Source organism: Tripterygium wilfordii, chromosome 6, assembly GCF_013401445.1.
Source record: "Tripterygium wilfordii isolate XIE 37 chromosome 6, ASM1340144v1, whole genome shotgun sequence".
NCBI lineage: Eukaryota > Viridiplantae > Streptophyta > Magnoliopsida > Celastrales > Celastraceae > Tripterygium > Tripterygium wilfordii.
In genome coordinates this window covers 12,278,329-12,305,965 of record NC_052237.1, presented here as the reverse complement: position 1 = coordinate 12,305,965, position 27,637 = coordinate 12,278,329, and the positions used below count along the sequence as shown (strand labels likewise).

General features: G+C 37.7%; 5 protein-coding genes and 1 long non-coding RNA gene across 9 annotated transcripts; 2 read left to right on the top strand and 4 right to left on the bottom strand.

Moving 5' to 3' along the window:
• Nucleotides 1–493: 493 nt before the first annotated feature.
• Nucleotides 494–5,623, bottom strand: LOC119999990 (calcium-dependent protein kinase 29-like). The gene is made up of 8 exons (XM_038847849.1): nucleotides 4,479–5,623; nucleotides 3,002–3,145; nucleotides 2,437–2,589; nucleotides 2,083–2,198; nucleotides 1,363–1,530; nucleotides 1,084–1,211; nucleotides 852–951; nucleotides 494–768 (listed from the first exon to the last, which is right to left on the bottom strand). Exons 1-8 carry the CDS (start codon nucleotides 5,185–5,187, stop codon nucleotides 691–693), a joined length of 1,596 nt encoding a protein of 531 aa, XP_038703777.1. The 5' UTR covers nucleotides 5,188–5,623; the 3' UTR covers nucleotides 494–690.
• Nucleotides 5,624–6,082: 459 nt separating this feature from the next.
• LOC119999988 (expansin-A11-like) lies at nucleotides 6,083–8,540 on the bottom strand. 3 transcript variants are annotated; one of them, XM_038847846.1, is made up of 4 exons: nucleotides 8,206–8,540; nucleotides 7,923–8,008; nucleotides 7,436–7,774; nucleotides 6,083–7,006 (listed from the first exon to the last, which is right to left on the bottom strand). In XM_038847846.1, the coding sequence occupies exons 2-4, from the start codon at nucleotides 8,003–8,005 to the stop codon at nucleotides 6,700–6,702; spliced, it is 729 nt and encodes a 242-aa protein (XP_038703774.1). In that variant the 5' UTR covers nucleotides 8,006–8,008; nucleotides 8,206–8,540; the 3' UTR covers nucleotides 6,083–6,699. The 3 variants fall into 3 exon arrangements, with proteins under 3 accessions (XP_038703774.1, XP_038703776.1, XP_038703773.1); XM_038847848.1 differs by having other exon boundaries at nucleotides 6,085–7,006; nucleotides 7,436–7,757; nucleotides 7,931–8,008; nucleotides 8,206–8,536; XM_038847845.1 differs by having other exon boundaries at nucleotides 6,086–7,006; nucleotides 7,436–7,757; nucleotides 7,931–8,537.
• Nucleotides 8,541–9,801: 1,261 nt separating this feature from the next.
• On the top strand, nucleotides 9,802–11,954 carry LOC119999989. Its single transcript, XR_005468541.1, has 3 exons — nucleotides 9,802–10,181; nucleotides 10,275–10,450; nucleotides 11,707–11,954. It is a non-coding gene; the product is annotated as an uncharacterized LOC119999989 (long non-coding RNA).
• Nucleotides 11,955–12,534: 580 nt separating this feature from the next.
• LOC119999987 (UPF0496 protein At1g20180-like) lies at nucleotides 12,535–14,684 on the bottom strand. 2 transcript variants are annotated; one of them, XM_038847844.1, is made up of 3 exons: nucleotides 14,545–14,684; nucleotides 13,397–14,026; nucleotides 12,535–13,309 (listed from the first exon to the last, which is right to left on the bottom strand). In XM_038847844.1, exons 1-3 carry the CDS (start codon nucleotides 14,600–14,602, stop codon nucleotides 12,912–12,914), a joined length of 1,086 nt encoding a protein of 361 aa, XP_038703772.1. In that variant the 5' UTR covers nucleotides 14,603–14,684; the 3' UTR covers nucleotides 12,535–12,911. The 2 variants fall into 2 exon arrangements, with proteins under 2 accessions (XP_038703772.1, XP_038703771.1); XM_038847843.1 differs by having other exon boundaries at nucleotides 12,535–14,026.
• A 2,979-nt stretch (nucleotides 14,685–17,663) lies between these two features.
• On the bottom strand, nucleotides 17,664–20,101 carry LOC120000886 (probable cinnamyl alcohol dehydrogenase 6). Its single transcript, XM_038849053.1, has 6 exons — nucleotides 19,946–20,101; nucleotides 19,744–19,857; nucleotides 19,422–19,649; nucleotides 18,530–18,818; nucleotides 18,274–18,427; nucleotides 17,664–17,999 (listed from the first exon to the last, which is right to left on the bottom strand). The coding sequence occupies exons 1-6, from the start codon at nucleotides 20,038–20,040 to the stop codon at nucleotides 17,794–17,796; spliced, it is 1,086 nt and encodes a 361-aa protein (XP_038704981.1). The 5' UTR covers nucleotides 20,041–20,101; the 3' UTR covers nucleotides 17,664–17,793.
• A 2,472-nt stretch (nucleotides 20,102–22,573) lies between these two features.
• Nucleotides 22,574–27,474, top strand: LOC120000261 (la-related protein 1C-like). Its single transcript, XM_038848237.1, has 7 exons — nucleotides 22,574–22,726; nucleotides 22,830–23,349; nucleotides 23,625–24,183; nucleotides 24,255–24,402; nucleotides 24,514–24,604; nucleotides 26,452–26,523; nucleotides 26,729–27,474. Exons 2-7 carry the CDS (start codon nucleotides 22,861–22,863, stop codon nucleotides 27,014–27,016), a joined length of 1,647 nt encoding a protein of 548 aa, XP_038704165.1. The 5' UTR covers nucleotides 22,574–22,726; nucleotides 22,830–22,860; the 3' UTR covers nucleotides 27,017–27,474.
• Nucleotides 27,475–27,637: the final 163 nt, after the last annotated feature.

The window sequence follows — 27,637 nt, the reverse complement described above, 5'->3', positions numbered from 1 at the left end:
CACCGGTTGGAAAAGCTCCAACGGTAAATTCAACGAAATGGCTAAGAACTTTTCAAGTGTTAATGGGAGAAAACATAATTCTGGAGAGAGTAATTAACACCCAACGAACGGGGATCTTTTTGAAGGTAGCGGAACCTTGACACTTATAGACATTTAACTCACATGATTCACTAACGCACTTGAATGCTAAGCTGAACAGAGCTTTGGGCCTGTATTTGTCTATTGAGGCCTTGAGCCTGTTTGGGAACTGAGAGGACGTGGGCCTCTGATGGTTGGTTGCCTAGGTCTTAGGCCTGTTGGGCAACTTCTAGACTGCAGGCCTGTCTGCCTTAAGGCCCAGGGCGTGGGCTTGCATGTCTTTCTTCGTCGCTTGAGGGCTCAGTGCGGATTTTGACCCATACAAAGGGGACATTCCAATCATTCATGCAAGCAAACAATAAGAACTCTCTCACTTTCTATATCATCCATCTATTCATAAGTTGAAAGGAAAAAATAAAGTAGAAGACTGTAAAATCCGTTAAGATAACACTATTGTACATTCTGAACATGAGACCATTACAGTTTATTCATTCACAATGGAATCAGTGTGAGATTTATTGACAACAGGAGCAACACATACATATTTGAGTTTATAAGCCAAAATACACTGCCCCAATAGCTCTGGGCTTATTATTTTATCTTCTACTACCTTCATCTCTGTTTTATATCAGAATCTAGTGTACCCTTTGTCATCATGGCTACAAACTCTTCGTAATTGATTTTACCGTCCTGTGATTCGAAGAAATAACGATTATAAAACAGTATTATGAGGAAGAACACAAGGAATGATTAAGGGTTCGAGAAATACGTACTCTATCAGTGTCAACATCATCAAGGACTTCATCGATGGTGGCCTCGTCGCCCATGCCATATTGAGTCATAGCTTGCCTTAGTTCATCTCTTGTTATAAACCTGGCAACAATTATACAAGTCAATGTAAAGTTGACATGGAAACGAAAAATCTGAAGAGAGATTTTTAGTCATTTATAGAATGTGTAGAAGTGTGATTACTGCAAAAGGAACAGATCAATGGAGTAAACTAACCCGCTATTATCCTTGTCGAAGTATTGGAAAGCCTTGGACAAATTCTCTTCTCTGTCAAGCCTGTGTCGATGCATTGTAGCAGTAATAAACTCTATGTAATCAATGGAGCCACTCTGGTCAACGTCGGCCTGACAGAAGAAATATAAACCCGTAAACACTTGCTTTCGCGGGCAAAAAGAAGAATCAGAAAACATTGACAAGACGCGCTTGAAGTAAACAGATTTTAGTAGAAGTAAATATGATAAAGCCGCATGTAGGATGAGATGGAACATTTCTTACAGCATCCATAAGCTGCATTATTTCTGGCTCACTAAGCTTTGATCCGAGCCTTGCCAATCCATCTTTGAGTTCGTCATAAGTGATTGTGCCACTTCCATCGGTATCAATGTTCTTGAACATCTGCTTTAAGCCCTTAATTTCGTCTTCTGAAAGGTTCTCTGCTATTACCTTCCAGTGATCCAAATTTCAGATAAGTAAAAAACAAAGATCAAGGAAAATGAATCAAAAGGCATTCCCTAGAAGCCGATCTACACACCATATAAGCTAGTTGCTGCTTAGTATATATTATGAATAATTCGACAAACTTGGACAGAAGTCGAGTATATTCCATCCCCCAAAATCGTTTGGGTAAGTTTTTTCGCATTTATCGATCACTAGTCAAACCATGAAAAAGGTATTTGAACTAAGTCTCATTAAAGAGTTCCATGCTCCCCTTGATATTTGAACTACTGCAGCGTGCTTTCAAAAGTTAAAATTAATCAACAATCTTAACTAGAATACCGAAAACGAAAATGTAACATCACATTCTCCACTATCGTCTTGAAGATGTCTTTAGAGTTTAGAATCATTTAGAGCGCTACGACATTTTAGGAGCTAGATTGCTTTGAAGCAGGGTTCTTTTCAGTCTCATTACTACTCAAGATGTTAGTCTACCAAATAATAACACATAAACTTCCAACTTCCTTGTAACTTCACAAAATTTCCATTAATAAACCATACCTTCAGGGCAAGTTTCTTGAACTTGTTCATAGCTCTGAACTGCTTCATCCTAGAAAGAACAGCACTATCAATGAGTTTGTCTGATGCCTCGCCACCCTCCTTCAACCATGGATGTTCTGGTTCGAAAACATAACATGAATGAATACGTAATCAACTATAAAACCTAAAGTCGACTTTTATTTCGAATCAACAAGATGGATAGATTCATCTACTATGATTACCGATTCAGTGAATGTTTGATGAACCATTTTCTTGCAGCTGACTATCAAACTAGAATGGCTTCATCAAATTCAAATTCTTAGAACAAGACAGCTTGCCTATTCAAATTCTTAAAACAAGTATTCGTACACTTACCAAGGGCCTGAGCTGCGGTGATCCGTTTCTTAGGATCCTGTGTTAACATTTTCTTGACTAGATCCTTTGCTAGAGAAGATATGGAACGCCATGGAGACCTATTTAACTCAAGGTTGCCCTTCAAAATTTCATTAAATATGTCTTTCTCGTTCTCTACAAAACAGAGGTATTGATCACTCATCAGTGACAGAAATCAAATCCAATATCCATAAGAAGAAAGAATATTAGACCGGCAAACTAGTAGTCCAGCATCTTTGGTACAAAGCAAAAACTTAAGCCAAAATTAGCCTGTGCGGTTCCTTCTAAAACGGCTAACAATTTTCAACAAAATGCTATACCGTCCCATAAAAGATACAAAGTATGATACAGCAACACACTATAAATGTGAAAGTGGGGAATCAATAAAAGAAAGTTTTCAATAGATTGTGATAATTATAAAAGAAGATCCAGGGAAAGCGTGCAATTTAATCTACCAAATTTATGCAAGTTCATCATCATGAAGGACTTTAGACTGTTATCAAGATCATTCTGTAATAACTTTGGATATCAGTAAAGAGAGATGTACCGGCCCAGAACGGAGGCTCCCCGCAGAGAAGAATGTATAAAATGACTCCAGCACTCCATACATCTATCTCCTTCCCATAGTTCCGCCGCAATACTTCAGGGGCAACATAATATGCACTTCCAACAATATCCCTATACACTTTAGCTGCAGAATTTTTTAACACACACATACACAGCAACAAGAATCACAAGCTTGATATAACTGCAATGTTGCACGCATATGACTCAGATAATAATAACTACGGAATTGATACTTGTACAGCACAGTTGACGTTAGTAGAAAATGTCGAAGGTAAATTTATTTCGAGAAATTCCATTACTTATAGCATAAATACAGTCATATATACACACATTCTTGGTATGCACAGCTTCGTGTGACTTAACATGTGAGATTACAAACACAAAGACCATGATTTGGCAATTTTGAGTATTTTCATTATGTTATATACCAAGAAGTAATACAGGCGAACATGTGGCCTATGGTAGAGTTGTAGGGATGCAACATAGAGTTCTCAGGTTCAATTCTTGGAAACAGTCTCTCCACATATTATGTGAGGTAAAATCTGTGTACATTCTATCTACCTCCGATCCCGCCCACTGTAGGAGCCTATACCAATAATTGCTCAGAAATTAACTAGTAATCCCTTGTTTTAGGGTGATCAACATATTATCAATGTGTTTTCAACCCACATGCTAAGCCCATTAATGCTGACAGCAAAGTTAGTTGCTTCTATAGAGATGTATACATACACATACGAGTGCATGTCACCCACAGTTTTCTGTACTGTTTTTTTAGTTGGATCCGAGTTTTCACATGGTGGCTATGACTCATCTCAGAAGCAAAGTGCCTGTCCTTGTCATGCAATGATATATCGACAATATGTCCCCTTATTTCTTTATCTATGAATCTAGTCCCTTCATTTATTGAAAATAATGGTTGACCTCGTTGACTCATCCCTGTCATCTTGACTTGGCCGCATTGACTCATCATGGTAAAGGTGCAAGGTCATTTTCAAGCGGCCACAGTTTCCCCTTTTCTTACTCCAAATGCGAAGAAATTATGAGATTTGTCCATGCAATTAACATCAAGAACACGTAAATCACTAGCATACTTAAAACACTTTCAAATTGGAAATTTTACTTACGTTATTATTTGCATCAGGATCCTTCAGACAGAATCACATCAGCTTGATTCATTGTTCTAATCTTTCAGAACATGTATGATTAAAAATTAGCATCAAATATAAGTTTTTTTCAGTTACAAACATAACACAAGTTTCATCAGAATCCTTGAGAATGTTGTGATTGTTATCATATGCCTTATCAGTTAGTGATTCGTTGATCAAAGTTCAAATAACTCCATCAAAAAAAAAACAAATTAGGAAATCAACCAATTTGCAGAACAATCAAGTAACCAAACAATAGAAATAAAAAAAAAAAACAAAAAAAAACAGCATACATATAACTAAGTAACGAACCTTCCTCTATGAAGACGGAGAGTCCAAAGTCTGTGGCTTTAAGCGGGGCATACTCATCCTTACTTGCAAACAAGAAATTCTCAGGCTTCAAGTCCCTGTGCATAACCCCCATAAAATGACAAACATGAACCACATTCACAACCTGTCTAATAATCTTGGCTGCTTCTTTCTCTGAATAAGTCCCCTTTGCTATAATCCGATCAAAAAGCTCACCACCAGAGCATAACTCCATCACCAAATGCAGATTCTTCTTGTCCTCATAAGCACCCTTGAATTCAACAATATTGGGTTGTCCAGTCAAATGCTGCAAAATCAAAATCTCCCTCTTAACATCCTCAATCTCCTTCTTATCCACAAGTTTTCGCCTCGAAATGGACTTGCACGCATACTTCAACCCAGTAGCCTTCTCTGTACAAAGATAAGTTATCCCAAACTGCCCTCTACCCAGTTCCTTATGAAGATCGTAGAGTGTGGATATGTCAACATAAGGCTTCCCAAGAATGGTATCAATTTGTGAGCTGGAAGAAGCCTTTGGTGGCGGTGGCGGTGGTGGTGGTGGAAGAGAAGAATAAAAGGGTTCCTGGGTGGGTCTCTTAGGTGGGGGTTTGTATGGGTAAGGAAGTGAGTCCTGCGAGGAAGAGTCAATAGGGATTTCATGGGACCTGGATTGGGACAATGATCGAGACCATCTACTGCAACAAGTTCCCATTTGACGATAATGATGGGTTTTGAAAGATTTCTCAAAGAAAGAGCTTTAAATTCAGGTGGGCTTCGTTTGTTGAGGATTTTTGGATGTTTGTGATTGCATTCCGAGAAAGCATTTTTAAGCTTTTGGAGAGGTTGGTTTTCGCTTTTTTTTTAGGGAATGGGTTTCGCTTTGTGCTTTGCTTTTGCCTAGTGGAGTGTTTTGGGTATCATTCTCTGCAACTTTTTCTTGCCCTCATACGCTTTCGCTTGCTAAGGCGTGGAAGAGAACGAAAGAAGCTTTCTTTCGCAGTGTTTCGAAAGTGTGGGTTAATTGGCTTTTTAATCAGTTAGGCTTTACGCGTCTTCTGACCGTTTTTGTTTGGTCTCGGCCTATCGCGTGAAATTTCCTCAACACAGACCGCGCTTTCAAGGGTGACGTAAGTATGAGGCCCAACTTATTGGTCAACTTTATTTGTACTCCCTTATTTTCTAACTACCTCCCAACTTTGATCAAACTACCTCCCAACTTTGGAAATTACTAAGGTCCACTTTTTTCATGACCATCCACCTCCTCTAAATAACTATTTAAAGGTTATTACAGTCTTTACTCAGGTGAGCATCTCAAGGATATTTTTTAGATCCAATGGTGTTTGATGAAGGTGGACAAAAGGGTGGATGAAAATAGGGTGGACCTAAGAAGGTCCCCCAACTTTGATCAACTTTCAACGAGAGATTGCGAGTAGGAAACTAGACTTGCTAGCATGCCCTACACCGCCGCTGAGCACGCCATCCCCACCCTATTACGTGAAATTTCCTCAACAATCAACACAGGCCGAGCTTTTAAGAGTAACGTAAGTCCGAGGCCCAACTTATTAGCCCAAACAACGGCCCATTGAACAGGCGGTGGACGGAATGAGACGTTCTAAGTTCTTGCACCACTAACTTTACAACTAACTTTAAATAGTTCATGTAGCTATGTACATTTTCATGTTCGAGATTAATGCCATTAATATGAAAATTTAATCAATAATCATTACAATCACCAAAAAAAATCATGAACAGAACAGAAAATAAATGAACAAGACATTCTCTGTAGTAGTCTGTACCTATGTTTCTAAAAATCCCTAATCAACACCATATTCACACATACAATTTATGCTCTAAAATTCTGCAACTGAAGGGCCAAACATGGCCTCTAGCAAGGATATGATATATAGACAAATGTTGGTTATGATTTCGATTTTGTGGTTTAGTTTTGACACAAATATAGTAAATTCTTACTCCACATAAGAGTAACTTATTTTTTTCCCTGGTGGGAATTGAACATACGACATTCATTCGGAGTCTATACAGTCTAACTCAGGAGAAATTTATCAATAAACTATCACCCAAGTGGTTGACATAATAGTAATGTCAATTATAGCTTCCAAATGGGAAGCAAAGCAAATCTTAATCTGACGTTAGCGGGCTGCTATAAGTAAAACTATAAGCATGCCTCGACTCAAATCCCTAAACCCTAAAATCGATTTAAGAGTTAAAATTGTAATGAACTGGAGAATGTTTGTCCAAAATGCCAATTTGATGGGGCAATATCTGTGAACACACGAGTGACACCATCGGTGGTTGTGACCTTGAAAGACAAAGACTGGCCATTAAGATAGGCATTGGATTGCCAATTAGCTCCCCAATTCCTTGACATTGCCATCCAATTAGTTCTGGAGCCTTTGATGTACACAGACTGAATTGATCCACCCCCACCAACATTGCTTATCAACACAAGCTCAAAATAGTCCCTCCCATTGACGCTGAATCTTACTCCTCCGGGCTTTTTGCAAGGAACCCTGCAATATTTATTCAATCCCAAAAACGTGAGTGGGCCTGATGGCAACTGTTGGTTATTGAATCTCACCAACAACTCAAATTAAAGATGATAAAAAATTTTAAAAATTAAAACAGAAAGTTTGATTCCATTTGGGTCGTACAATATACGCCGGATTCCGATGACTACTTCGGCTGGAAATTGGTTGGGGAAGGTGTCCTTCATCGAGAAAACCCGAATGGAACCGAAATGGTGGCCGGATGGCAACTGTTGGTTTCAAGATGCCGGTGGGGACTTCATGTTTTAATTTTTTTATCATCTTGAATCTCACCCTTTGATTCTGACCAATGGCTGAGATGAGAAGCCCGTACGTAAATGTTAAAGTTTACAGGCTTCCATGAGAAGTTTATATATATATATTTTGTATGAATGGGATTTGTGTAATACTAACCTTTGGAACAAAACTGGGACGATCCCGCCTCGGTAAATACCAATCTTTTGCCAAGCAGGCTGAGCCATGTCAAAGTGTTGAAGAGGAGGGTTGCACCAACCTCCATTGTTGTTGGGCAGAGCAAAATTAGGAGGGCAAAAGTTTGTTGCAGTGATTGTCACAGATGCTCCTTTAATACACCATCTAGAGTCTGCATTAGAATCACACATGATCCTATAACACTCTCCACATGAAGCTCCATCATTGAACAATGCAGTGCTTAGAGCAGCAGTACTCGTTCCATAACCAGTTGCATACAAGTTTCCATAGCCACAAGCTCCACCTATAACAACAAATTGACTTCACAGATTTATTTCAATAAATAATCCCACCTCCCTCACTCGAACTCATAACCTCCCAAGTTATCATGAGGGAAGGGTAGGAACACCCGTATCGTATAGATATGGAAAATACATGGATGCAAAAATATATGTATATATATATATACACACATACCCATGGTTCCTGAAGCATCACTGCCTCCATAGAATGTAGCATGAGCTTTAGTCCACCCAGATGGAGCAAAGGCATTGGCTTTGATAGCAAGAAGGAAGAGATTCAATAATATTGCAAGAATGAGTTTTGGCATTTTTTGTGAACAATGAAGGAGATGGAAGAAGAGGATTGAGGAATTGAAGAAGATATGTATTTTTACATTTATTGGGATTGCAAAGTAGTAGAGCTGCCAACTATAAATAAGGGACCAAGTGCTCTTAATGCAGAAAACCAACCTCACATGTGAAGTCTGAAAATGAGATTGAAATTCAGAATTTGTCCCTGCGTTGATTCTGAACCCTCATTCAATTATCCTCAAACCCACATGGAGAGAGAGAGAGAGAGAGCTGTGAATACTTCAAAAACCATGATCCCACATTGTTCTTTTTTGGGGGGTTTCTTCATGAATTGGTTTGGCTGGTTTTGTTGGTATTTGCAGATCAAATCGACAGCTCCAAATGGGTCTTGTGAGTTGTGATAGAATATTTAGGGTTATGTATATATATCATATGATGCAACTCTCACATGGTATTTCCTTGACTCATTTGACAGCAGATGATGATGATTAAGGAGTTGTTTATTGCCTTTTGAGATCTGGCTGACACCAAGTGTTTTGATCACCATATTAATATATATATTTATGTGAAATTGCTGTATATGCAAAGATGTTGCATCAACCACAGAGTAACAGTTCGGTTGATTATATCTTTAAACTAAGAGCGTATACATGACGTTAAAGGTTGTGAGTTCGAATCAACTGAGAGTATTTGACTGGAGTTTTCCCCTGAACGAGATGGTTACCCACTTACGCAGTTACCAAAAAGAAAATGTCTGCATCTGCCAACTCGCCATGTGAGGGTAACACCAATCAAGGAAATTAAAGAAGTGTTTTGTGACAGTTGATGAATACAAATTATTATATGTGGAGATCATTATTGTGTATATAAAATATATTAATGGGGACTAAAAGCTGTCCATCGGTGGTCAATCTGGCGCCCACAAATTAATAGGGGAATGTTATGATGGAATTATGAGTAGTCATATATGTGAAGTCCAAGGTTTTCACAAAATCGTGGATTCAATCGCAAGTGGTTTTATCAAATGTCAACAACTCATTCCTTGACAGACTACGTAGGGAAGCGGAATATAAGTTCATATAAGCAGAGCAGAAATGATTGCAAAACATATCTTGCACATGCTAGATAATGTCAGAATTCTCATTCCCATACAACCAATCATATTGTTGGTTTTCGAATTCCAGTTTTTGTGGATACATCGGATTACCTTCACAATTGAGGTTTCAGTTCCCGTAAATACATCATATTACTTTTACGGGTTTATTTTTTTCAAACTTAGTAACTGACTGAAGACCAACCCACTGAGCCTAGATAAATCTAAGAAAAATTAATATGTGGACACATGTCTCCGAGTAGAATTGAATCCTAATGAGAGAGCGTGACAAACATATAAACGACACCATAATTCATAAAATGATGAACCTTTTGAAACATTACTCTTGTCAAATTCGGCCCTTCTGTTTTTTCGCCTATGTTTTTTTGATCCAAACGTGGATCCAAACTCCTTCCCATCAAGCCTAAACATGTCGTCACAATTAAGCCCAATGGGTTCAAAGAGCTTTTTGGGCTAGCCATGATACCAGCCCTCTCATTTCGGGCCATATGATGCTCTCTTTTTGGTCCAGTCTAACCGAGTTTCACAACCCAAATTTGATTCAATCAAGCCTTAAAATTATTGGGCCTTGTGGCCTTTAAGCCCAAAAAATACCAAAGAAGTTATTGGGCTATTGTCTTTCCAGTTTGGATGCTTCGAGCTACTGACCCGGCGCATTTTAATGAAAGGAGAAGATCAGTAGACTGGAGCCTGGAGGGACTGACAGTGAGAGAGTATCATTGCGAGCAACACTGGAGATGAAGATTTGCGCGAGCTTCGGGTGCCGGATATTCGAGATCTTGCTCTTGCTCCGCCCTCCGCCGTGGAAGCTAACTTCGTCTCTTGCTTCGCTGCAGCTTCTTCTTTCACCGATTGAACCCTCTTTCAAATATGTATTGCCATGTTGAACCCTAAGTTTTGCTCTGCTCTGATCTAGCTGGTTATGTGAATTTCAGGGTACCGATTGTGTTTTCCGTGTTTGAATTTGTGAAGATTTTGTGAAGCCAGGACACGGTCAATAAATTTACCGCCGTGCAAACGGGTAGAAATCTTGTAACTTTTTTTTGGTTAATATGTTTGATGATGTTTTTTTTCTAATAATTTTGTGTTATTGTTATTGTGGATTGAAATGAAGAAATCCAATTCAATAAGAACTGATTGTTTCTTGTAAGCTGCGATCAAAAGCTTGTGTGTGATTGGTTTGGCTCCTACACATGTTGCTTTTAACGATGAAGGAGGAATCGCAGTTGTCGATTTCAATGTTGGCAAGTCTAAAGGAGTGGCGTGAAAATCACTGGAACTTGAAAAAGGGTATTGTGATGCTAATTTTGATTAGGATTTATGATTTTCAGTGAATAATGAATATATATGAAAATGCCAACCTTTCGTTCTATTCTGGAGATCAAATTGAACCTAATACATTTCAGTAGTCTTTTGTTTACCAGTTTTAAATAATTCCACGGTTTGCCTTTCCATTTTGTTATCTTGACTCGGATATCATGCATTACTGGCCTTCTTCTTGTTGATGAATATACTCATATAAAGCTAGTGTTGATTCCAGCTCTTCGAGTTTCTATTTCTAAAATGGATTGTTGCTGTGATTCCTATGTCATACAGTTCTCTTATGATTTTAATTTAAGTGACGTGGATTAGCTACATTAGCAAGCTTTGAATTGGGTGAAGACAAATGCAATTTGAGTTTTGAATTGATGTGGATAAATCTCCTCAAGTAAATTTAAATTTTAGTAGAACTTTTTAGAGGCTAGAATTTTAGCAAACTCCGCTCCCTGCAAATGAGCAAGAAGTTACCTAAATTCTGTTATTGGGAAGCTATTTTACAAGTTTGACCATTTGTGACCACAGTCCAGTTCTTTTTTTTTCCCGTCAGCCTTTTAGCTAAGATTTACTGAAATCAGAGTTGATGTTCACAGAATACACAATTCTTTGAGTCGAATACAGCTTTATGTAAAGTTTGTCCAGGAACTTCTTCTTATATTGACGGGTAAAGATATTTCAAGAATTGTTTTTCAGCTCCTCTTTCCCTTAGAAATAAAATTTGAGAACTTTTTGTGGCTTTTGACAAGTGTTGCATCTCTGTTGGAAGTGAATGATAGATTAGTTAAACAACCAAAATTGCTTAATTCTTCAGTAAGAATAACTCAATCCCTACAAGATTGATTGTGACATTAGTTGACTGGCACTGTGATTTTGCTCGAATTTAGGATTGGATTATAAGTATATTACCTTTCCTTAGATTTTCTTTTGAACCTTTCTTGCTTCATTAATTTCAAGTTTCCTTTAAATTACATAATGGATTGAAGCAATCTTGCTTGGGTATTATAGATTGGTTGGAGTGATTTGGTCTCTTTAGGTTTTAATATCTTAAATGGAGTGTGCATCTACATAGGTCGTTGTATAATCTTTCTTCTTCTTCTTCTTTTATTCCAGTTTGTGAGGGCAAAAAGATCCAGTTGTAGATTTTCAGTATCAGATGACTACAAACTTTGTTGTATTTGTTGGTTATTTGCTAACGCCCACTCACCTGCTGTTTCTTGACTAATTTGCAGCCTGATAGAGAAGGATATGTTGCTATTATCATGCCAAAGCCTGCAGATTTGCTCAAGACTAAGGGTTCTTTACTGAGCCATGAAGAATACAAGAAATTGAGAGGGGAAAGGCTTGACAATTGGAATACTTGAAATTTTTGATAGAATGTAAAGTGAGATGCTTTTTACATATCGATTAGTTGGAACTTTGTCTCTCCTTTTTTGGGATCAACAGTTGGTTTTCTTTCCTTGATGAAGTCAGTCACCTCTTCCGTTCATGGAGACCAGTCTAATCATAAATGGGCCTGAGATTACGCCATAAATAGCACGCAATGATTTTTGACTTGACGCGTTCAATTTGAAGAAGAAATTCATGGACTGGATTTAAGCTCACATAATGTGACATAATCAAGAGATTTTTTTTTATAATTAAAAATACCACCATATGAGTTTGCCTTTAACATCCAATGACAAGTTTGCCGTTCATATTTAACGAATAAGTTTGACCAAAATTCAACATGTAACCGTAAAAGTACTACCACTCACTCACAATCTTTTGAGTTCATATGGTTGGACTTCAAATGGATTCACTACTAAGCTACCTACGCACATAGAAGTTTATCACCTAATGAAGGGTAAATTTGGTCAAAATTGAAAACATGGCCGCGAGGATATTGCTGAATCTTTCGAGTCCATACGGTTGGTCTCAAAGAGATTCACTACTAAACTATCACCCAAATAATTGGAGTAACTAGTATTTAGATTTACAATGAAGATAAACGCGTAATGGATTAAGCAATAAAAAAGATAAGAAAATCGTAACTCACATAATTGAATTACTATAAAAAATTAACAAAACAAAGTGATGCACTCAATGGGTGCCCAACATTTTTATGTTCGTATAAAATTGTTGCCCTGACATTGCTATGGACCATGGCTAGATAAACAAAACTTGCAAGGCTATCACTTGCCAAATCAAACCTTAATAACATGGTTTCGACGGGGGCGTTCAGGGTGGACAATATGGATTGCCGCCCAGGGCCCGTGAATCCTCGAGCCCCATATTTTTTTAAAAAATATCAATTTTATAGTATCCCAAATCCATTTAAATAACTTATGATATTTAATTTTTTTAAGAGGACCTCTTTTTTAGAATTCACCCTGGGTCCTTGAAGATTCAGGCACGCCCTGAGTTCGGATTGATGGGACCTTTAGAAGAGTGTCACTTACTGTTGTGCAACCATTACTTCCTGTATAACAAGCCTTCTGGATCTATTTATGGTGTTAAAACACAAGTAAACATGCTCTTCAAGCTCTTGTGACTGCTCCAAGAAGCAAGACTGGTGTATCTGAAACTCTCTCACAACCTCCTTCAGTATCTCGCCCTTTCCATTCTTAACACACAAATCAGCAACATCTCTGCAATGCTCGATTTCATCGTGTAATCTCCTCGCCAACCGACTCATCGTATCAAAATCATTGATTAGTATGAAGATCCCTTTAGCTGCCATGTCAAGCTGCGCCGCGAAGCATTCGAGCAAGCTTGTCTTACTCCTTTGATCACAAACCACCTTGTTTTTGACACTCTTCAGGGAACTCAAATAGCAAGCTATTAGTCCAGGAGCTGCAACAATTCCAATTATGCTATGTAGAGAAAGTACTATTAAGGCAATCAAGAGTGCAATATCAGCAAATATAAGACTAAACCCACCAATTTTCTTGCAGATTCTATTCAACTTCACTCTCCTTCTCATCTTCTTCTCTTTTGATGTCAATCTATGTAGCAATTGGAGATCATTGTCGTGAATTTTGCGAAACTGGACCGGACTAATGTACGATAATGGATTCTTCAGCAATGCAAATGCTGTAAGTTCTCTGACTATTGATTCTGTAACCATCTGGCTCAACACCTGTGATGAGGAATCATCCGTTTTACTAGATTCTTCGGCCTTTCTACATAACTTCACAACCTTTTTTATTCTTCGGTGATTTGTACGCGCTTGATGGATGCTTCGGAGGAGCAATTCACATACATTACATGCTTCCAGGCTTGCTTCGAAGTAATCGATGAGAAGGCGATGGAATTTTGAGTTTTTAATCATCTCTATTAGGGTTTCTTGGCGCGGTTCGAGGACACATTCGGAGAGATGTTGATAGAAAGGATGAGGAGATGATGTTGAGAGCCCGTCAATGCCATCAACGCTTGTTTTTCTGATTTGGCCTTGAACTTTGCCCCACATTTCAATGTAGGACTTGGTTCTGAATGCTTGCACGTATTCTTCATTGACTGTTAACTTGCTTTCCAAGCTACCGACAAGTTTCTCCCGAGATCTACCTGATCCTACAAAAACAAATACCATAAGAATTAACAAAATTTGAAGAAACCCATCTCAAATAGTAAGAAAAATTCATGAATCGATATTTTTGTTGCGAAAATGCTAAGAATCCCAATATTTTTTTTACCCATCTATCCCAAATGCTGAGATCGACGCACATAATGCATGTGAAATCGTTGGATCCCACATAATCTATATGAAATCGTATGCGTCTATCTTAATATGCATTTGGGATAGTTGAAAGAAAACTGGGAACCATAAGACTGAGTTTATGTTGCCATAAATCAAGTGGATATGCTCTTAGTTTTTCATAAGACCTCCTTAAGAAATGAAAATTTATGGGTTGATTACATCTTACAAGAAACTAAAAAGGACAAGAAAAGGGTTTAATCAAAACCAAATTCTGAAATCTGGGTTGTCTTCAAAACAGAATGAAAATCTTTCAAAATCCTGAAAACCCATTGAGAAGTTGGATTTGGAACTGATAATTGAAGAAGAAAGATTTCATTAGAAGCTCACTCACCTGATCCTTTGAAGCTTGATCTTAACTTGCTCCACACAAGCTTTCTAATGTGAGACATGTTTGATTCAAGAGAATGACTGAATGATTGGGTTGATTAAGTATTAAGAGATATGTAGTTGCCATATATATATAGGCGTATGCATGTGTGTTTGGTCTGGCTTGAAGAATGGAGAGAGAGAGTAGAATATAGATCCAGTTGGCAGTTTTGCACCGCCATCTAATTGGTTACGGCTTTTGTCACACGATAGCGTCCCTCACACGGTGCGTTTTAATACGTGGAGTGCATTGAGAGACGAAGCTTGTGTATTTGTAGGACTAGAGATTGTATATCCACCAACAGATATACGCGCGTGGATTGCTACTGTGAAAGTTGCTCATACGCTATTGAGAGTCCTGATCAGCCTTTACGCCTGTTTGGTGGGACCGGTCATCAGATTATACGGTTCATGATCTTAATCTAGATGAGATCGACAAGTGTGATTCGTTGGATTCGAATTTTAGGTTTTTTAGTTTGGGAAAAAGGAAAGAAAATGCATGGTGGATAACGATTTATAAAGGTCATGCCAAGTTTTTAAGATCACGGGCGTGCATGCAACAAATGTCAAATATTTATCATCCCATGTATTGTTGGTATAATCACACCGAATAATATATAAGCAAATACTAACTCCCTCTCACATAACTAACATGTTTTCTAGACCTGAGAATAAATGATAACGATCCAAAAAAACAAAGTCATACATGTCTTTGAATCAAAGCGAACAATAATTTTTGGACTAGATTTTCTAACATGGTACTGGCATAAATACTCGATTCATTTGGACATTACGTATACGAGTGTCCACTTGTAATATTCTGTAAGATAAACAAAGGCGTTGCCTAACTTCATTAATGGTAACTCTAATCTTGATCTTCCTAAAAAAATATTGCTGACTATAGTTTACTTGCTTCACCTTTATTGGCAAAAATACCCAACTAATTTAATTGAAGTTTCTCTAATGACGTTGTGTTAGGTCAAACAAACAAAGACTGAATTCTAGCATTTTTTGTACTACAAGCAATTAAGGTATATAATGGTGTTGTCCCGTGGAGTAACCTGGTGGCAGGGCGAATTTTGATATTTGTCGGTAGAGACAAGTACTCGGGTTCGATTTCATACTTCGAATTATATTCACGATTGAATTGGAGTATGCATTGGGACGTATGTACCACTATCTCCAGAGTTTATCATGCAAGAGGGGATGCCGGAGTGGGCGACTTTGGGTCAGGCGTGTTGCATTATTTAGCTGATCTAATCTTCTTCTTCTTCTTTTTGATTCGTTTAGCTGATCTAATCTAAACTGTGTAGTTTACATTATTTACATTTGATTTTTAACACATTAATCATGTGTGTGTTTGGCTGGAGCTTAGCGTACATGATATAAAAAGGAAATTCTTCTCGTTTTGGTATGTGTGTGTATATATATATATATATATGTATGTATGTATGTATATGTATATGTATATATATGTGTGGGTGTAAATGTGTAATGAAGATCATGACAATAACCATTATAGACATGATAAGCATCAACAGCGTTTGGTCTCTATTGCTTAATAATGATATAATTAGTAATTAGTGACGTTGAAGAGATTTAGCGTATTTAATCATCTAATTAGTGGACATATATGCATTCCCCACCATGTGTGATTATACAGAATTAGCACCATGAATCTAGCTCCTGGGATATTCTTGCTTCCACTCATTAGCTATCTTGCACAAGGACACAATTGAAATTTTGAGATTAGTGAAGACTCGTAAATAGGATTAATTAGGAGTTTCTCGCCATGTGGAGGGTCCAAATGACAAATTTTGAGTATAATTATATTAATTTGTTCCCTACAAGCGATTGAGTCAAAGAAATATATAGAGCTGGATTATTCTGGAGTTGACGAAACTTTTGACTTATGGTCAATTGTTCTTCACATCGGAAGAATTGATAAATTAGACATATCAAACAACTAAGAATTTATACCCAATCAATCATGGTGTTGGCTTGGCGATCAAGTGTATAATACTCTCCCACGGTTAAATCTAGGGCACTCCAAAAAAAGTGTCAAACCAAACCGACTGTTTGGTCGTTTATTGTCAAATGTATATTAATGAGAATCGATCGAAAAATCAAAAAAATTTACTAAACTATTAATAACTAACTGACCGAAACCAACCATGGACGCCCAACTTAAATGTTCTTGGAGACATGAGCTCACATATGGATTTTTCATGAGTTTACTTGACATGCGTAGTTTGTAAGCTAATACATATGCCCGATGAGTTTACCCAATACACAACCGAAGGATAGTAACTACGGCGGGTCTAGTCATAAAATTTTAAAAAAACAACCAAGAATTAATCACCAATAACTTCTGATCCCTAATCCCAAAAACAATAAAAATAATTAATAGACAAATAAAAACCAATAGTGTGACATTAACCATTAATTTCATTGCAACAATCTTATTACGCGTCAATAATCTAGTGCATTATAGGCTAACAAGAATGAAAATCATCGTGGGCCGCAGCCCCTACCTAAGTCCAAACATTTTCAGCCCTATCAAGTAATTGAGAATAAGAAAACTTTAGTCACACCCCATTTTTTACTAAAGACACCCCGTCAACTGAGTTTTACAAGGGATGGTCAACTCAAATTGGGGTGTCTTTAGTAAAAGGTGGGGTGTGACTAAAGTTTTCCTTGAGAATAAGGCCTATCCATTTATATTTCTAAGGCCCACTGGGCTTGATTGAGAGCTGGCTACTCTATTGTCTTGCCTGATCTATGACCTTTTTTTTGACTGGACTACCTTCCGAAGAATCGTCGACAGATGGAGCAATTTGTTTTTGGGCCTTTTTGGTCTACTCATGTTCGCAAATGTAATGCTACATTCTGATTTACATATACGAGGCCCATGAAATTTTCAATTACGTGTTGGTTTGGAGTTTTGACATAACTTACTTTATTATTAGGTAGAAAGTTTGTGTGCTCGTAAGTTAGCAGTCCGAGTTTAGATCTATATCAGATATTCAAAGAACTAGTTTGTACGGTGTCTTTCTTAGTTTAAAAAAAAAAAAAAAACTGATATGAGAGCAAAAAGTATTATGCAATGAATAGCAAGATTACAAAATTATTGTATTGAAGTGTTTAATTAATTACTATTTAAAAACTATATATCATAGCATGACATATGATATGAAAGCCAGGAAATTAATCTCTAAAGCTTGGACGACGACTCTCCAGCAATGTCAATCACAAAACGATATCTAACATCATTCCTTGCGAGCCGATCCAGTGCTTCATTGATATACTCCGGTTTGACAACCTCAACGTCGCATGTAATATTGTGCTTGCCACACAACTCCATCATTTCTTGCGTCTCTCTAATCCCTCCAATGATGCTACCCTTCACTGTTCTCTTCCCTATATATATTTTTTCATAGATATAGCTCTCGCTTAGTAGTATAATAGTAATAGCTACACACATATACATATAGAACACTCCAAGGCTTGATTGCCAGTGTGTTTTTTTTATCACAGCTATTCTAAATGTTGAGATTGAAGCACACGATTTCATGAATCATGTGCATCAATCTCAATATTTGGGATAACTGAAACAGGCATAATTTGGGATAACTGAAACAGACAATACGGAAGCCCTAGCATTTTTAGTTGATGAAAAGATATTGTGACTTACCAAAAATCAAAGGGAAAGAAGGAAGGTCAAGGGGCTTGTCTGGTGCACCCACAAGAACTAAAGTCCCATTCACTTTAAGCAGTTCCAAGATGGGTCCAAGAGAGTGCTTAGCTGCGACTGTATCCAATATGAAATCCAAGCTTCTTCTTCCTGCCTGTGATGTGACCCACAATAACAAGTGCAATTAGGCCCATTACTGGATCAATAGAAGAAGTCAAAGCAATTTCAGAGGTGGTCAACTTTTGAAAAGTCAAACCTTCATATGCTGAGCATTGGTGCTGACAATGAAACTGTCCGCACCCAATCGATCTCTAGCTTCGTTTTCTTTGGAAGGAGAGGTGCTGATGACTGTGACGTGGTGACCAAATGCCTTGCAGAATTTGACTGCCACGTGTCCGAGACCCCCTAAACCCACGATTCCAATTTTTTTGGGTGGTGAATTGAGCAAGTTGTTGTCTTTCAATGGGCAGAAAACTGTTATTCCAGCACATAACAAGGGTGCCGCTGCATCCATTGGCAGGTTCTCTGGAACATGCACCATGTATCTACAAGAACCACAAGTGGAGCAAAATGTAGCTAAAATTGATAGATATTATAATATACATCTATAAAAGATTAACATAGCACGTCGGATTGACATAGGCCAACCGAGTGATATATAAATAAAAACTTTACACCTCTCTCGCACAAGGATGCGTTTTCTAAGCCTAGGAATCATTGGCGATTGCTCATGAAGAACAAATTCATGCGGGTTCATGGCCAAGATTGGACAATATCCTTGATGTATTAGGACTTTGATTTCCAACATGCTATTGTAGCAAAGTCTCGGTTCATTTGGACGTGACCTACTTGTTGGGTCTGACATAACTCATCCCACAAGTACGAGAAGTATCAAGACTAATATCCCATATCGGATTGGCTTATCCCAATCGAGTGGGATATAAGTAAAAGATTTTGCGCTTTTCACATAAGAGCGCGTTTTCTGAGCCTAAGAACCAGTTTCGACAGTCCATGAAAAACAAATTTGTGCAACCTCATGGGTCAAAGCGGACAATATCCTTTATGTTTTGAGCTTGGATTCCCACAAAACCATATATATACTAAATTGACTTGCAGTGTGTGAGTGATGGATTGAAGTTAACTAGTACCTATAATCTGCAACCAGCATCTTAGAGTAACCACCATAGGTGACACTACCATCCCAGAAAATGCCATTGTAAGTGAACTGAGCTTTGTCACAGTAGTTCTCTTGAGAGTCCTTGCAGAACTCACACTCCAAACATGATGCTGCCAAGCAGCCAACTCCAACTTTCTCTCCCAACTTGAAACCCTTCACATTTCTACCCACTTCTGTAATCAAACCAATAATTTCATGCCTGTAAACAAAAATGAAAAAAACTAATATCAATTACATGACATTATTACTTAACAAAATTTGATTACAAATACACGGATTGATGGAGGTGTTACCCGGGCACAACAGGGTACATAGAGATTCCCCAATCGTTTTTGAGATAGTGAATATCAGTATGGCATATCCCACAATACAAGATCTTTATCGTCACATCGTTGGCTCCATTCTCTCTGTTTTGTTCACAAATTTATTAACTAAGAACTCAAAAGGTATATTATGTAGAAAGAATGAAAGATGTGTATATATGTGTGTGTGTACCTGCGTTTGAAGATGTAAGGGGTGATCTTGCCAGATGAATCATGAGCTGCCCATCCAGAGACGGTCTGTGTGTGGTTTGGAGTTGTTTGAGCCATAGATGATGCTCTGTTTTTGGTGTATGAGTAAGATAGAGAGAGTGGTCTTGAAATGGTGGAACTATCGATCTCTGGTCCTGGTATTTATTGACAAAGCCACGTTGAGTGGTCAGTGGGAGTCAGAACATTTTATTAATTAGTGCACTCTTCCATAGAAATGCACAAGAAATTGCATGACCATTTTCAAAGAGCATGCTATGAAACTTCATGGTATTTTTTTAATCCGATAACGACATCATACAAATTTGTACTTTGAATATCTGATGTGGATCTAATTTCAGACAATCAAACTCGTACGCACATAATATTTATACTTCACGACATGATAAATTAAACCAACGCACAATGTGTGATCATAAAGATATTATTTTTAATGAGAATCTAACAATGTTATCACCCAACCAATTGATTAACTTCATGTCTTCATCGACATTGACAGGTGAAAATAAACGGCAAAAGAGTACTTTTCATTCCTCAACTATTGGTCGGGTTTCATTTTCGTCCCTTAGCTTTTTTTTTTCCTTTTTTCGTCCTCCAACTATGGAAAAGTATAATGTTTATCCCTCGAATAAATCTGATCATTGAAAAATCTTACGTGACATTATATTGTTCGTCAGATCATGTTTTTCCCAACTTCAATCTCACTTGAAAGGACGAAAATGATACTTTTCAATAGTTAAGGGACGCAAATGAGAGGAAAAAAAGTTTAGGGACAAAAATGAAACTCGATCCATAATTGAGGGACGAAAAGTATCTTTTTGCCGAAAATAAACAATGACCAAGAAAATTAAATGGGAAACCCATTACATGGTCTTGACTAGTGTGAGCAATCAAGAATCACCAACTTTACAAGTTACAACTAACATTTTTTTTGTTTTGTGTTAAATGCATGTGAATGCGCATGTTGCTCAAGTATGGAAACAGTTGTTCAATGGAAAAAAGTCAAAGAATTCCGATTCACATGTGGCTCTTAAAAAAAAAACAAAATAAGAAAAAGTTGAAATGGAGTTTGTTGAGTTCAACAAATTCTCATTACTTGTGGATTTGACCAGTCAACGTTGCTTTAAGACCCTCACGTGCCATCAGAATTTTGCTTTAAGACTCATTTTTTTTGATCAGAAAACTTTTGACTTCTTAAATAAAAGCAGCCAAATCAATCGAATATCCTTAACCACCAAAATAAGATACATGACCATAGACTACAGAACTAGCCAGCTTACCCACCATTCAAAAGATACAGAGAATTTAGAAATCCAATCCTCACTTGATTAATGAATTTATGCGTTTTTATGCTGATCTGATGGCTCCCTGATATCTAGCCCAAAATCACTACAATAACAATTATGATAGGGATTCCAATAACTATTATCTCAGTTATCTCAATTGTTCTTATCAAAAAAAAATTATCGTAATTGTTGAGTTGTACTCATAAAATTTCATGTACATCATGTGAGACATATGGACTCCACAAATTCACTTAGATCTAATGCTTCAAACTCAACAACTGAGATAACTGAGACGCCAACAAACTATATGGAGATGTTTATCATTTTGGCGACCATAATATGCACACGAACTCATTGGGCACAATTTTTCTTTCTCCGTGTTTACGTTGATCAGGGAATCATGATTCATGAATGACGAGGCGTAGCTTGTGAGACAAAGCAATGTTAATGCGAACCGTTATTCCGAATGGGCCTGAAAAGGTTCGGTGTCTTTTTCGCCATGGGTCGGGCAGCTTCGGGCTTGGACAAATGGTAGCGGGACTAAAAGCTAACAAGGGCTTATTAAGGCCCATAAGCCCATATCTGTCTTATTCCTATTTGGGCTTATTTCGATGTTCAACTTTGTTTAACCAATTGAGCTAGTCTATGAGGGATATGGTATTAATATTATTTGAGTATAATTATTTGAGATGTATCACTAAATTCATGGTAATATGGTATTAATATTAAATTATACATTTGGACATATAGTGAGGGATATATTGTGATTAATATATTTTCGATAGTATGAATTTTTTTTACGAGTCAATTACATTATGCCAATCCACCTCCAATAAATCTCACACCCAAACTCATCTCAATGAAATTCGATCTCAAAATTTACCGGGCAAAATGGATGGAAGGACCTATGATTATGCATAGGTCCTATTTTTGGTGCACCAAATAATTTTGAAATTTTCTTACAAAATCATAAATGTATAGTATTTTACATAATAAATTGAATTATATATATTTTTTCAAAAGAAAATCAAATTTATCACGATCGGACATTAAATTCTAGATCATCAGATGTTTTATTAGCAATGAGTTTAATTTTTATTCCCATAATAATGAGTATAATTTTTATTTGGAATAAAAATTATATTTGTTAGATTTCGTTATATTAAATACTACACAATTATAATTCTTCTGAATTCTGATCAGTAATATTACATATTTATAATTTTTCTAAATTTTTTTCAAAAATATTTTGATCCTCTCCGGATCCGGTCATAGAACAGTGTATTTTGAGATGTCGCTTACAACAAAACAAAAACCTACTGAAACCGCAAAAACCCAAAGGGCAAAGGGAGAGAAAAGAAAGAGAACAGAAGTTCCGGCTGCTGATACACTCGTGCCTTTCACGTGTTAGATGCGTTATCAGTTTCCCCAAATCATCATAGTCTCCAACGAAAACCCTAGTCGCCTTCTCTATCCTTCCCTTGATCATCGTTAATCCAGTTTAACTAAATATTTAATTGGATATTCTAATTATTATTATTATTTTTTTTTTCTGGTTTTAAGGTGATCCAATTCATCTGAAACCCTAAATTGGATGGGTATGCCTAGGGATTCCTCCTCCAATGATCACCCTCCTCACGGCGGCTCTGGGTCCTCTGGAGACGCCGTTAACAGCCCTCAGTGCAGGTGGAGAAATAATCTATCGTCTCCGTGGGCTCGAGTCGTTCAAGGACAGGCGGAATCAACCTCGCCCGTACAACATTCTCCGTCTCCGCCGCGATCGCCATCAATAAATTCTGCGGCACCGGAGCAATCATTTTTTTCAGAGAAGGTGATGTCATCATCATCATCATCGCCACCACCGCCGGTGGATAATGCAGAGGGTGCCAATGTTAACAACAATGTCTCACTGCCAAAGAAGCCGGCTTGGAACAAGCCGTCAAACGGGGTCTTGGAGAATGAGCCAGTTATGGGAGCTGAATCGTGGCCCGCTTTATCGGAATCTGCTAGGGCTCCGCCAAAATCATCTTCAGTTGAAGCTCTTTGGAAGTCGCCTTGTGATGGATCAGTCACCAGTTCCGAGGTTTGTTTCAATTTCTGACTGTTGTTAATATTTGGTTGCCGTGAATATCCTTAAAGCTGAAAATTAATCCTTGAGTGTGATTTAATTTGAGTGATATTTATCTCGATAAATAATCAATTTACTGATCTTCACGGATTCGTTTATCTGGTGTCCTGAACGATCGAGTACTTTGGGTTGAAAATTAGCATTCTAACCGAACATTAAGAAGTGTAGTTTTGTTAATGGATATTTGATTGGACTTATCTGTTTCTTGGTGATATTGTTGTTTGCAATAGGGACCTGTAATCCCACATTCACCTCAAAAGCAAACGGCTAGCAGTGCAAAATCTAATTCAGCACCAAATCATACAATGCCAGCTCGACAAAGATCCATGAAGCGTGGCAGTGGCGGCGGTGGTGGCAGCAGCATGTCAGGGGGTGGACCTCCACAGAGCACCTTTGCTCATCCTCCTGCGCCTCCTCCACCGCCTCCGCATCCTTTTCCACTACCCTCTCATATGATACCAGCAGCACCGGATCAATCTTCTATGGAGCACTCTTACAGGGGAAGTAACTGGGAAATGAGACCTGTTGGCAGTTTTGTGCCTCAGCCACATGTGGTGAACGACCACAGGAACTACTCTCGTAGGGGCAACTTTGGGCCACGGGGAGATGGACCCTTGCATAATAACTATGGGGGTAGACGTCAGGACAGAGGGAATATGAATGCTGGAGATGTTCACGTTCAGTCGCAAAGAGGTCAGGCCAGACCACTTGTTAGACCTCCAACTAGTGCTCCCCCATTTGTTCTTCCACAGAACATGAGACCCTTTCCAAACCATGTGGGCATTCCAGGTAATTATATTTCTTTAAAAACTTATTTACAGTCTTGATGTGGATAGAATACTGATGGTTATTAATTTCAGATGTATTATATTTTCCTACAATGCCTATGGAGCCCTTCAGGGGTATGGGGCCATATGTCTCTCATGGACCGTATCCTGCAATGTACATGCCAGTACCAGATCCTCCTTTACCTTTCAAGATAGTCACACAGATTGATTACTATTTCAGGTATTTTAGCTCATTTTCTGGGGCTCTTTTTTGGCAACAAAGGGAATTTAGTTTTCTGTATTAAGTCTTCCCTGTCTTGTTGGAAACTGAACAGCCATATGTTGGATGCAGTGATGTTAACTTGGAAGGAGATGACTTCTTAAAGTCCAATATGGATGATCAAGGCTGGGTTCCCATAGGCTTAATAGCGAGCTTTCCTCGTGTAAGTTGATGGTGGTTGATTCAATCATTTTATCCTTTTCTTTTACACACGAATTCAACTTGGTGATCTTGATTCGCTTTCTTGGGGGCCATATCACTAAACTATTACTATGGTACTCATATGTGTTCTCACAGATATTCCTAGACGAATCTTGGTTGTTATTTTCTGTAGAGCTTAGCTTTAGTTTTCTCTTTTTGTTCAGCTCTGGTGAACATATATGTCAAGTAAACACCTGGGGATAAGAATGCGGCACTTCTTCAGACAAAGTAACCGTAGACTTTAGGTAATTTAATAAACATGTTAGAAATTGATAAAACTAAACTGACAGGACCTCTAAGAAGTAGATTTTCTTTTCTAGAAAGGGTGTTTTGTCTATAATGAGTTGTGTTTTTGTATCGACCTCTTATATGATGGAACCTGTGAAACCTCTACAATTAAGTGTTTTAATCAAATTGCCTTTCCATTGTTCATTTACCATTCAGTGTCTGTTCATGACTTCATTGATTGATTATGTGAAATGCTGTTTTCTAAAAGCAGGGAAGTACAAATGAGTTGATGTAATTATGTTCACTTCTAAGGAGTAAGTTTGGAATTCCTTGCATTTAGGTTATTTCACCTGATATTTTGTTGAATAATCAATTAATTTGGCTCAAATATTTCCTTAACCTTTGACATGTGCTCCTAAACTGTTTTTGAATTGCCATGTACGCTATAAACTCACCATGAAGAGTGAAGATTTTGAAGTATTGGATCTAGTTTTTCTATGATTTTATGGCTTTGAACAGATGAAAAAGAGGGAGCCAACTAGTATTCTAGTCTAAACTAGTTGTTTAAATCCATAAAATTGAAGTTTATGTTCTTTATTTTGTATACATTTATATTCCATCTATATGACAAATAGAGCTATAGCTACTTACCCAGTAGCCACCCTTTTAGCTGCCTTCTCAATAATGTTACTTGGTGTGACTTGATTTGTAGATTTGTTGGATGATGTTTTCTTAGTAAAATACAAGGTTATGCAAATTAAATGAGAGACGATATAGGGAATTAGTAAATAAATAATAAATTTGGAACGGATATATTGGATTAATAGATAAATAGGAAGGGAAAAAGCGATATGAGGTTGTATTGATTTTGTGTTACAGGCTTTGTAAGCATATTTAGGGTGAGTTTGGGGTTGGTTTTTGGGGCGAGGGGAGGGGGTGCTCTTAAAATATGGGGGTATTTATAATACCAAAAGAATTAAGAATGTGAAACTCTTTGAATGAGAATTTGCTTTATTCAACAAAAGAATTTTCTATAAGATCATGAAACGCTTCATTGTTTTGGGCCACTTTGTTTGATTATGCATTCTTTTCCCACTGAAGAGCCAGTAAGATTTTGACGAATGAGGATAAATCCAGATGGAGGGAAATTTCTTCTTTTAAATGGTATTTCCTTTGTCTTGGTACTGATTGATCTTATTGCTTTCTTCGCTCAAGATGCTAATGATGATAAAGTTCTGGCCAGTTGGTAGTTTTTGCCTGTGGCAGTGCTTTTCTCCTTGACATTCAAGTTCCTTTTTTCGCTGACATTCTTACTGATGGCTTCTACCTTTCTCCCATGTTTAATGAGAAGGAACTAGAGGTTTGGAATGGAAAAGATATTGTGAAGTTCCCCCTGTTAAACCTTGCATGAGTATGCGCATGTTTACTGCAGTGTGTTGATTTTTCCACTTGGGTGATCTATTTGCAAGATTGAATTATGGTTTGATAGTATTTAATCCAATTCTTCCATATTTTATCCACGATTTTGAGCATTTGATGTCATTGCGGATCAAGTTTTGCTATATCATTGTATTTTTGCAGGTAAAGAATCTGACAAACAATATTCAGTTTATATTAGATTCCTTGCGGGGTTCAGCTATTGTGGAAGTGCAGGTAATATCCTCCACATTCTCCTTAAACATCATATATGATTGTTAATCAAACTGCCTTTCTTATTTCACTTAGCCAATGCTATATATGTTGTTGGTTTATTTTCGGAAGTGCAAATGGTGCTCTTACCTGTATATTAGAGTTTGCAACATTCAGATGACTATAATCTGTTTCTCTGGCCTAACTTTTACTCTTTAAACTGTCTCAGGATGACAAATTGAGGAGGCGCAACAATTGGATGAAATATTTGCCTAATTCTAGTCGGCTTGGCACGAGTTCGACATCTCCACCTGCCACTGGACCAAATCAGGAAATAGTTGCAACTTCTCTCGAAAAGCTTAATTTGTCGCAAGAAGCTTCTGACAGCAATAATGAGCCAGGTGAGACAACCCCTCACTCTGGGGATGCTGCTGGAAGACTTTCGCCGAGGTTGACTGGTCAGTCCATGCTCTCCGGTGGGAATGTCACTGAAGACGTGAATTCAGGCCAGAACTAGTTTATGTCACTGCTAAATCTGTGCGCACATTATGGAGACATTATCCTTTCTGAAGGCGGGGGAGTGATGCTCGCTATTTAAGATGAGGACCGCCTTTTCTTTTATTTTCTTCATCCAGTGTGCCTGTTTTGGTAGCAATACGGCGAGGCACATAGAGGGAAACAGAATAAGGAGAGCTAATATATCAATTTTATCAAGAGATAAAAGAAGAAAGAGACAAAGAAGAGCTTAAGGTTGTTGACTCGGGTGAATTATAAGGTTTCTGATTGTATAGCTTTTATTTTGTTTTGGATTTTCTTGTGTCTCTTCTCTCTTATTTGATATTCTTTTGGTGGGATGGGAAAATAACATTGAAGATGACGAAATTGGGCGTGTAATCCTTGCAACTAAGCAATGTTTTGTTATTTATCCGGGTTCCAACCTTCACCCTAAAAATACATCCTTTCCATTCTTTTAAATCATGATGTGCGTGCTTTTCCTGGGTGGTTTTTCCAGGTTGCCATGCTTTTTGAATAGCCATTGTTTCTGAAATATGTGGAGGCATGTTGGGACGGACGAGGGTCCCTGAAGACATTGATAAACGGTCAGTTTGCTTCTACTACTGGGGTCCTTAAATCTGTG